General features: G+C 29.1%; 1 protein-coding gene across 5 annotated transcripts in view; it reads right to left on the bottom strand.

Annotated features, from left to right (window-relative positions):
* The window catches only part of LOC124449820, a 67316-nt gene that overhangs the window by 1973 nt on the left and 53264 nt on the right, over nt 1–12079 (bottom strand). For all 5 annotated transcript variants that reach the window (XM_047000729.1, XM_047000730.1, XM_047000731.1 and 2 more), the window contains 2 exons: nt 3713–4407; nt 3041–3623 (listed from right to left, as the gene is read on the bottom strand). In XM_047000729.1, coding sequence (XP_046856685.1) covers nt 3041–3623; nt 3713–4407 — 1278 coding nt within the window. The remainder of the gene's footprint in view (nt 1–3040; nt 3624–3712; nt 4408–12079) is intronic.

Below are 12079 nucleotides of genomic sequence, written 5' to 3' on the forward strand. Positions count from 1 at the left end.
TCCTAACTAAAGCTAAGACTTCGTTATTCATGATGATAAACAAGTAGAGTTTCCCCTTGTCTTCCTTCAGGGTATTCATACACCTCCTATTGTTTGGTTTATCTCCACGCTTCTTACCATGTACATAACTGATAATTGCCTTCACCCTATCTACGTAGGCCCTGTTTACATGAGACCGCGACGAAGTCAAACCGGAATGATAATCAGAATTTGTTCCTCATTTGAGTAATGCCTCGTTTGCAGGCTAATTTTACGCTTGCTAGCCATTTTTCTTTGGTAATTTACTTTTGTGCACGTGCGTTGATGCCATTTCAGATCGGTCTGAACAGTAATAGGGAGCTTTAGCAAAGACTACGAGTACGACTACGAGTACGATTTACGTCATTTTGGCGCGAAAACATTGTTGCGACAACAAAAACACGTAGCCGTCATCAATCTGAGTACGATGTTTTGTAAAAAATTCGTAGTCGCGACTACGATGTCTTTTTAAGCAAAGAAAAGAGGTATATTTCTTCATTCTGTAAGAAATTAGTTTACAGTACTTTTTTCGAGCATCCAGGCTTTAATTTAGCACCTTTTTTTAGCGCAGATGTACATTAAAAAGGAAAATATGACCTGCAAAACTTTTATTGTATCATTAAATTGCCAAAAGAATACTCAAAATTTTTCAAGCAAAAACAGTCAACGCTATATAAGAATATATAATAGAGCTGTGACAATGTACGCAATGTTTATAATTTGTACATGACATACGAAAATTTAAGTGGTGAAAGTGGTGGATTCCAATCAAAGCAATAAAAACCATGTAATATAGATTGTAAAACTACACTTTGAGGTATTTCACGATTGTAATTAGTTGATTGCAGTGCAGTTTATCTGTAATCACAAAATAACAGATCGTACCTTACTATACTGTATCATATTTCGTAACACTAATCATTTCGTACTGAAGTTGGCATTTTGTTAGTGTAGAAACATGTTTGCATATAAAAAATCATCGTTTTTTTAAATAATTTTGAAACTTTCTGCTTAGAAACTATAATAAAAGTTTCATACTTATGCCATTACATACATTTCGTAAAATAACAGTTTGAAATTCGATATTTCGTTATTGACATTCTTGTCTGACCTCTGTTTTGACGTGTGCTCATTACTTACGTCATTTTCAAATTTAAAAACTATGCATAAAATTTATATAATATGAAACGAAATGTCTTTCTAGTGTAAAAACATTGCTTCTATAACAAGCAACAAATACAAATACTTTATTTCTCAAATCATGCATATTTTTAGTCGGAATATTCAAAAGCCATTCGTCATTATAAATTTACAATATATAACTTCCTCGCACACAAGCGTAAAATTTCAACAGTAATTGTGCATGAAAAACGTTTAAATCTCTACATTTTCAGCACACTTGATCTCATATTTGGCAACTACAATATACTATATTTACTACAACAAAAACTTAAACAAAAACCGACTTCTACTAATGGATGTAATCTTTATTAAATCCTACAAACCAGAACTTAACAATAGCCTGAAAGTCAGTAATACAATCAACATAATCTTCCCAAAAATTTACATTTCCGCACATACACTTCCTTCGAAATGATGGAAATAAACAGATATACAGGGGGCCTCAGTTAGCTTGTAAATATTCATCGTCTAATGATGAATTTGTTATGAATTCAAAGCATTTCAAAATGAAATAACTGTCTCGATTGTTTTCTCAAATATTGAGGTCAAAATGGACCTTTTCTCCGGAGTATGTTTCTTATTTCATTCATGACACTAAATATTATACATGTAGTCAAAAGTGAGGGAAACGAAAACAATAGATCATGTAAAAGTAACTCATATTTTTCCCAATGCAGAAAAGATTTTTCCACTCTCGACTCTTGCTATCTAGAGAGACTCTTTACTATGTATTTTTATGATGCAAATGTGACTACTGATAAAATACCACGTACCTGATGAAAAATAGAGAAATGTTAACAATATGTCTACATCATGCATTAGCATTGAAATAAGTCATTTTTTCGACTGGTACAATTACCATAGCCTATATATCCATAGCTGTCCTACTGTTTATAATTTCGACAATTCGACTCAAATAACAGTATTCTTAACAAATTTCATAATGTGAATATTATACGTACGTTTATGTCGACGTTTTACAATGTTACTAAGATCATAAAGACACGTTCAGAATTAATCCAATAAATCATCAAAACGACTTTGTGTTTTCGTTGTATGCATACGTAATAATAAAATTATTTTGGTTCCTGTATACTGAATTATAATATCAACTGCAACGATAACTGACCGCCATCTTTGAGGACAGTATATGGTAGCTATGCAGGTCGCTTTAGTTCTTTTTTGTTCAAAAATGGCAATAGATGTATCAACAAAAAACATAAAATGCTGCCGCTTTTTGTTGTCTATTTAATTCCTTATATAAACCCATTAAGTAGTAAACTTTTCGAAAAATTGTTGGCCATTTTGTTTGGTGAATGATACAGATCTGCCTCACTGCAACAAAAAGGGTTAAATCAAGGGAGTACGTATATATTTGCAAATTGAAAAGTCAAAAGACGTGCGAATAGGGTAAGTGCAGGTCTCCTCAGGCCTTTTCAGTGCCTTAATCTAATTATTGAGCGTTTATATAAGTTATCGTTCCACTTGAACTTACTCTTCAGTTTTTCTATGGTAAGAAATTTTTATTAAGAAAAATAAAATATTCCGTTTAAAATTTATAATTAAAGCTCAACACTCATTCTTTCTAGAAAGAATGACTACGCTTTAGACATTTTACTCTCACCTTTTATTCAAAATTCTTACAATATATATTTATTGTAGTAATGGATATTTTTTCTCATAATATTTTTTCTGTTCGAATTTAATTAAATAAAGACTGATGAGCAAAGAAATGATGTCAATATCACGTAAAAATATTATGTAATCAAATTGCTAGTGTACAACGATCACATAATTTAAGTGTAATAAAAAATGAGAAAATTCAAGCTAGTATGCTTACCCTTAAGTTTTGGATTGTCTTTCAATTCTTCATTTGACCTGACAGCAGCATGTACCTGAACAGGGAGGTTAGGAAATGTTCGAAGAAAATAAGCCCTGTAATCGCCAATCTTACACAATAGTTCTGGTGGTGGTCTTGGTCGATCATTCCAATGCTGTTCAATATTTCGAATAAGTCTTAAGCATTCTGTCCATGAAGATTCATAGGTCCTTCCATTTACCAAATAATCATATACATCACTATCCATTTGGCTTCTCCAGTCTAAAGTTTCGCTATTTAATCGTTGAACGACAATTGACTGGGAGTCACTTGTCTTAATCTCCTGAAGATTTCCAACATTACATAGTAAGTCAAATTTCTCGTTATCCGACATAAGAAAGGGGTGTTTTAACGCCTCGCTCGCCGATGGTCTGTCTTCAGGTTTTAGATTTAACATCCACGAAAGAAGGTCCTTTAGTGTTTCATCCTTGATTTCATCCCAACCAACAGGGTTTCCATTCAACATGTTGTCCAATCTATACCGTTTACTTCCAAAAGGATGTTTTCCTTTTGTTACAATGTAATAAGCTACCATCCCTGCATTCTAAAATATCAAAAAGCGTTACATCAAAATAGAATTTCACAACATTGTGTTTCTTTACAACTTACAAATGTTTACATTCCTACACTTACATATACATCAGACCTTCTTTCGTAACGCGCTTTGTTTACTGAATCATCTACTTCGCAATATGATTCTGGAGCTATCCAATCCTCAGTTCCTCTGAAAGTATTGCTTCTATATGTTGTAGAGTCATTCTTTTTTATTTGACTTATGTCAAAGTCAGCTATCAGAAATTTGCTTTTTGCATCTCGCAGAACATTGGAAGGCTTCAAATTTCGATGTAGAATAGGATTTGGGCCGCTATAAAGATCAGCTAATCCTTTTAAAATTTGTCTAAGTATATCGGGAAGAGCTTTTAGAAGATCACTTAAACAAGAAGACTTGACAAAACTCTCCAATGATTCTTCACATAAGTCTAATATCCAATAAACATATTCTGTTCCAGTATCTTCTAAGAAGAAATAATTCACAACATATTTCGACTCATTTGCATTCAATTCATTCAAAATTTTTTTTTCGTAATGTGCAAGCTTGATGCAGCTATCTCGATGTATTCGTTTCACTGCTTTACCGTAACCATCCTTATCCAGTCCAAGATAAACACGGGTTGCACCACTTCTTTCGCCAATGCAAAATTCATCTGAGAATATTACACGCACATTTCCAACCTCTTTAACCTCAACACTGGGATTGCGTCCATATTCAATCAATTTTAAAAGCAATTCTCTATGTTTTGTTGATTCATCAATGTATTTCCACTCTTCTAGATAAAAATATTACATTCAAGGGTTAAAGAAATAAAATAAATACGTCGAAATAGCTTAAACTTCCCCAATTAAGAAAGGATACTGATACCGTACACTTTTAATAAAACGTATTAAGAATTACTAGACATATCATAAACTTTTAACTGGTAACATTCGAGGTTAGCTTATACCAAACAATTAATCACAAAAACTCTCTGCAGCAATTTCATGAATTTTTGTTAAGGAGTAACTTTACGTTTTTCAAAAATACTAAATTAAAATGTTGAGAGCATACATTTTTTAGAGTCTACAAAAATTTTTATACCAAAAGATAACAAAATAGCTTCATTCAATTTTTCTTTCTATTCTCGACACTCGTCTTTTAAACAGACTATATTATGCTTAATGCCAAACATTAACATTGAAGTTCGATCCCTACAATTACTCTCTCAAACCTTGTTTGGACATCTTAAAGTGCCAATGAAACGAAAATTTTTCTAGTTAAGTTATATCTGTATTGACCAGAACTTTTGAAATGACAGAGTGCTTTCTAAAACCTTTTCTGCGTGACTTTTTTCATTCTAAAAAAACTGAAGTCCTTGCAATTACCAACTTATCTAACTTGTGACAACATATTGCATGCAAAATAAGTGGTTGCAATAGTAGTATAGTACATGGGGGTTCTAGATCACAAAAAGTTTACTTTTTGTTATCTATACCCCCCATGTACTATACTACTTATAACCGTGGGTAAAAACTATCTTTATAACAGCGTAAAATAAGACCATGGTTCAAAAGGCGTCCCTCAGTAAAAGGTCATGTAAAAAAGCTGTGCAAAAAATCGTTATTTCAAAGCAGTGTGAAAAGGCCATATTTCAAAGGCGTCCCTCAGTAAAGGCCATGTAAAAGTCATTTGTTTCAAAATATGGAATCTATATGTTTTAAAACTATCTTTAGAAATAAATGTTAAAGAAAGCATCAGTTCGGGAGGCGATCCGGCAGCACAAATTTAGCGTAGCTAAAATTGAGCAGAGGATGGGATCGCCGAGAATTCATGCGACCTGGTGGAGTAAAAAATTCTAGCTTTAGCTAGAATTTTCAGCTCCCGTGGGTCGAAGGACGACAGAGCTTAATATATGCTCTTTAAAAACTATCTTTAGAAATCAAGTGTTAATAAAACATCTTTACAAAATATGGAATCTATATGTTTTTGAAATATATAGGTGCGTTTAAATTTTACAAACAGTCTTTACAAACAAATGTTAACAAGCATCGGTTCGGAGGAGGCTCGGCAGCACAGATCACGAAGTGATCGAGCAGGGGAATGGAGCCTCCGAGAATTCTAAGTGACGGCGGGGAAAATTTTCACGAAGTGAAAATTCGGAACGGCCCCGTAGATTCGATGAATATTCGAAGAATATTCGAGAATAACAGAGGCTTAAGAAATGCTCTTCAAAAAACCGTCTTTAATAATCAAGTGTTAATAATCAAGTGTTAATAAAATATCAGTATCAGCGCGCTTTTATAGTCGACGTATATTTGGTAAACTAGTGGCTTTTAACAATGGTCTGAAAACCCAGCGCGTGGTATAAATATTCTGTAATAATCAAGTGTTAATAATCAAGTGTTAATAAAATATCAGTATCAGCGCGCTTTTATAGTCGATGTATATTTGGTAAACTAGTGGCTTTTAACAATGGTCTGAAAACCCAGCGCGTGGTATAAATATTCTGTAATAATCAAGTGTTAATAATCAAGTGTTAATAAAGCATCTTTTTAAATCGTTGTTAGGGGCGAAGAATTTCAGGCAACTAAGCCTGAAATTTTGAGCGCAACAATGTCATAGATGCTCTTTACAAAACTATAGAATCTATATGTTTTTTTAATTTGTCTGTCAAGCGAGTGTCATATAATTTTTGTTAAAATTGTTTTTAATAATTGTTTCAGGATTTTGAATTCTTTTGTATTAATTACTTGTTACAAACAGTTATGTGATATGTAATCAAACATGAGGAGCAGGTATGTATGATTTTACTCTAACAGAGGCCTACGCTACATGCTTACTACACATTATAACTGTTTGTTAATATTTAGTTATTTGAATTGATAAGATAATGACCATAAGCATAACTTTTACATCCATTAGCTAATATATACCGTTTATCATCAAAACAGCTGAGTGATACTTTATTAATTTCATAACTACTAAGTTGATGGTTTACACTTCTAATAGTTTTCATTGTATGATGTATTTGTTTCTTTTCAAATAGTGTTTGTTTATAGTCTTCATGTTTTATTTTGTTTTTAATAATATTTTTCTTAATTCCTTTAGCTTTCTTATCTCCTTTATTATTATCTTTAATATAACTATACATCTTACTTCTTAAACCAACAAATTCTTTAATTATATTTCCAGAAGCTTCATCTTTCATTTTGCCGATAACTTTTTTATTAGTCTTATCATAATATTGAGAATTTTCTGAATAATCACTGAAATCAAATTTATCTTTATCATTCCAAAAATCTTGATAGACATTTTTAGTGCTAATTTCATATGTTAAACTATCTGTATCTGTGAAAAGAAGTTTAGCTTTATCACCATATTTCTTCTTGATATAATTGTAATGAAAATCGTACATTAATACTTTACTTAAATCTAAGATGCACATACCCACATATGCCGGCCTATTAAGGGTTAGTGTTTCTTTGATCTTATGTACAGCCACAAGGTTCTCATTGAAGATTTTACTACTTACATAAGTAGGTTTTGAAGCTAATTTTAATAATTTATCTTTATTAGTTACTAGTCTAACATCTACTCTTTTTCTTAAGTTTTCCATCGTCTTACCAAAAACACTGTTATTCATAAGTTTGAAGAAGTCTTTTTCAAAAGAATTTTTTGCAATAGTTCTTTTTTGAGTATTAAAGTCTATATATTTTTTCAACCATGGAGATTGATTAAATTCAAGTACTCTATGTACTTTAGTTAACTTTAACCCTAGATCTAAGTATAGTTGAAGATTTCTATAATGCAGCACATACTTTTCTTTATTTTTTAAAGTAGGTATTAATTTTAAAACTAAACCTGTTGATATATTATAATTAGAAGCAATTGTCTTACAATATTTTGACAACATATCACTAGTTACTTTAACTTTTTCTGGTGCAACAGGATAATCATTATGTAAATCATGTAGTTCTTCAGGGTATTCTAAATCAACTTCTAAAATTAAACCTTTTGTACTATCTGCATTGTATTTAGCAAGGTTTATGTTGTTAATCTGTTTATTAGTTAACCATTTGAAACCACTAGTAGGTAAGTTTTGTGACATAGCCCATCCATATAAATTATTTGCGTCAAGATACATTATATATTTTGAGGGTTTATTCTTATCAAATGTTTCTATATATTTATTATTAGCCTTACCATATCGATTAGCAATATAACTAATACCTCCTCTCATACCATTTTCGATGAATTGAAACATGTCAATATCAGTCATTAGTTCTAATTTAATATCTGTCATTTTAAGCATAGCGTCCCAAGACAAACCAGGAGATGTGAAATAGTGACATGGGTCTAATTTATAATATTGAAAGCATGTTTTTCGAAAGTTTTCAAATACATCAGCTAATAACAAAACATCAGATTTCAGATACAAGTTGTGATACTCACCCATGTTTTTGAGATTGAATGTATTCCACACTTTTTGTGCATGGTTATAAGAATCATCTGAGATATTCTCATCAGTAAGAATACTATAAAAATCTTTTTTTGAAGGCAGCCCATTATCAAATTTTTCAAAGCTATCCATATAATCATATGGGTATATACCTTTTTTAGTCATTAAATTAAGTTTTTCACCTTTAAACTGATTAGATGTATATTTAAATGATTCTTTAGGTAAATTACTAACAAGCTTTTCTAAACTAGAGCTCATAAATTGAAAACTATCAAGAAATGTTAAATGGTTACCTAACATGAAAGCCATATATTTCTCCATATTATTAGGTATAGCATTTATATTCATATGCGTTTCCTCACCTTTTTTGTTTTTGTATGTATGCTTATTAACAATAGCTCCTATTTCTTGCATAATAAAGTGGCTATCATATCCACGTAGATTGTGGAATATTACTGGTATCTTTAATTTATCAGGGTATATTCTAAGTTTTAAATTACAATCTTGATGGGCTGATCCTCTGTATTTACCAGTAATATGACAATGGTCTCGAACTCGAATATCGTTTTTAGTATATTTTTTGTTACAGATATGACATTCATCAGCTTTTTTAAATTCTTCTTCATTATTAGATGTCATTTTTAATGGTTTATTAAAGTGGGTTTTCATAATATTTTTACAATATTTAACTTCTTTTAACATAGCTTCCATAAATTTGTAAACAGCTTTTTCACCTCTATATAGTTTAATTTGTTTACTAAATTTATCATCATAACAACAAACAACTTTATATCCATAACCGCAGTCTGTATGCTTCTGATAAGCTTCTGTATATGATTTATCGTTGTCTTGATGGCAACTAGATATCTTTTCTGTGATTGCTTCAAAGTCAGCATATATAACAAATGGTACTTGTTGTTGTTTATGATAGTTGCTGAATTTAAGTATGTTGTTATTTTTATCAGGCATTCTTATTGATTGTATACCATTTATTAATATACAGTTTTCTATATGGTTATTTAATATTTTTTCAGAACTAAAACATTGAAGGCAACGCATACAAAAGTGTTTCCTTTCCTTATGCTTTGTTTGATTGTACATAAATGCATTAAAATTTTTTATTAGAATATAATGTTTGTTTTCATTATCAGTTATTAATAGTAGTTCCATATGGTCTTTAAATTTTTCTTTTGATATATAAATGGGGTATGGTTTTTTATCTTCATACCCGAAGACATTAATGTTAATTTTGTTTTGCTTTTCGATTTTATTATATTGTTTAACAGTTACTGGAAATTCGATCCCAGAGTAGTCTAATTTGTTAATATATTCCTTATCAGATTTTTTAATCCTTTGTGGGTATTTATTTTGTGGGTTAATATGTCTAATATGGCACCACATAAAACATTCATTATCTTTATTTTTCATATTTATCAAACCCTTTTAGAGTTTTAAGTTCTTGAGGTAAATTAATGTATGAAGACCCTTGTAATGGTTTGTATTTAACAACATTAAGATAATGATTATCTATAGATTGAATAGACCATCCAGAACCTTCTTGTGTAAATTTACTAATCTTATTTAATATATTTTGTTTTGAAATTTGTAGTGATTCATTGATTTCATTAGAATTAGTAATTGTTAAAGCTGGACTGTTGAAATAAGCTGTTTTTGTTACATGATCAACATCACCACCATATTTTATTTTAATTTTTTCAAATGTTACCTCAAGCGTTTCAATAAATTTTAATCCTTTCATTGTTGTTAATATTTCTTTAATATAATATGTAAGATACTTTCTTGTGCTCTGCAATTGTATTAATGGCATTTTAATGTCCATAATACTTATTCTATATGACTTTGTATAACCTTTAAGAGCATTGTTTGTTTCTTTTATTTCAACTCTTGGTGTTGGTACTGGTTTCTTATTTTTATCTGATAGCATATGTGTATTGTTCTCATACTCTTTAACCATCTCTTTTACACTCTTTCTTGGTTTTGGGACTGGTGTTAATACTTTGATTAATTCGTTTTTTCTAAGTTTATAATAACCTTTAACCTTTTTCTCTTTAGCAATAGCTTTCAATTGTTGTACAGTCATTTGTTTAATATTGGATTGTGATAGTACTTTTTGTACTGGTTTGGAAATTGAAGTATTATTAACTTCAACCCACGGCTTTTGATTTAATATTAAATTAATTAAATCGTCTTTAGTTAAATTTTGAAGTTCATCTCTATTCATATTAGGCATACTATATAAAATACTCATGTCTTTAAGTACCTTATGTTTTGTTTTATCTATATTCATCTTCTGCATATTATATAATATAGGTTTGTCTTTAAGTACCTTTCGATTTAAATAATCTCTATTCATATATATACTATATATTTTATTTTATTTTTTTTTAAACGCACTAATTTTAATTATAGAAATAAATCTATAGTTAAAACTTTTTATAAAAAATAATTAAATTAATCTATTTAACTTTTGAGTGTTTTTTAAATATTTTGTAAATATTCTCTTAACTTAGCTTCAGTTTTTATTGTATTAGGTAACATACCGGGTCTTAGACCGACCTCCCATGGATTGAAACCCTTCTCGTGTACCCAGATCACTCTGTTTAATTTTTCTCTAATAATTGGGTCATCGAGAGCTTCTTTTGTTGTTGTATTATAATAATAGTGAAGTTCTTGTTTATGATCATTAGTTTTAAATATTAATAACCTTAAATGTTTATGATGTTCAACTAATTTTAATTGATGTTTATTTGCTAATTAGTGTATGTATAAATGTTAGGAGATCTTTACATTTTTATATCCTGTAGAATCAGGTGGATAATGTAATAATTTTGTTGGTAAAGAATCTATGTATATAAAAACTAAATTTAGAATATAAATCTTTATCAACCATTCAAAATCCCAGCCAGCCGAAATACACTAGACTAAGAATTTCATTATTATTTTTATATTTTCTATCATATATATTATGTATATATATTTCTTTAAGTATATTTAAACGCTATAAAATTTTATAAAACTATATTATTTTTAATTTTTGAATTTATTAAATGTTTTCTAGTTTTAAGATGTAAAGTTTTATATGCTAAACTATATGTTTTATTACATGAATCACAATGCCATGGTTTTGAGAGCATATATAATGTCCTATGTTGTTTGATTTGTTCTTTAGTATAAATTTTGGTCTTCCTCGTATTGGTTTATCTGAACACATATATACTAATACTATATATTTTATTTTTTAAATAGTTATTTAATGCGTTTGAGATAAATTTTAATAATTCCATTAGAACTTGAATGATTACAATATTCATATAAATCAAATTTTATAACATAAACATCTGTATCTATATTGTTGATTTCATACTTAAAATAACAATCATCCCATCCATGATCTTTATTAAACAAAGCTTCAGTGATATGTGTAAACTGTGGTATATAAAAATCACTACTAATAGTATATATATTAGGTATATAAAAATCACTACTAATAGTATATATATTAGATGGTTTAAATGTATTCAATATAACAGGTTCATAATCAATATTAATACTACACATAACATCTAATATTTTTTTTATATTTTCAACATTATATCTATTTTTTGAAAAAGATAACCATTCATTTGTATTCAATTCATAATATTTAGTTATATATCTATCAATATCGTCTTTATAATAAATTTCGTACGTTAATGATTTAATATACATGTTTTTTTCTTCCATTAATATATTTAATAAATCTAAATCAATTTCATGTCCTTTAAATTTATATACATCTTTGTTTTTTATAACTTTCACCATTCTATATAATTACTATATATATTATTTTTTTTAAGGTGCGTTTAAATTATCTTTTGATTTATATAATGTTTTTTCAAAATCCTTCAAAATACCTTCTATATTAGAACTATTTTTTTTACAACATAGAATAAAATTTCTAATCTTTTTTAATAGATCTTTAAGATTCATATATAATAGTAAATTT

This window comes from Xenia sp. Carnegie-2017, unplaced genomic scaffold, assembly GCF_021976095.1.
Source record: "Xenia sp. Carnegie-2017 unplaced genomic scaffold, XeniaSp_v1 HiC_scaffold_23, whole genome shotgun sequence".
NCBI classification, from domain to species: domain Eukaryota; kingdom Metazoa; phylum Cnidaria; class Anthozoa; order Malacalcyonacea; family Xeniidae; genus Xenia; species Xenia sp. Carnegie-2017.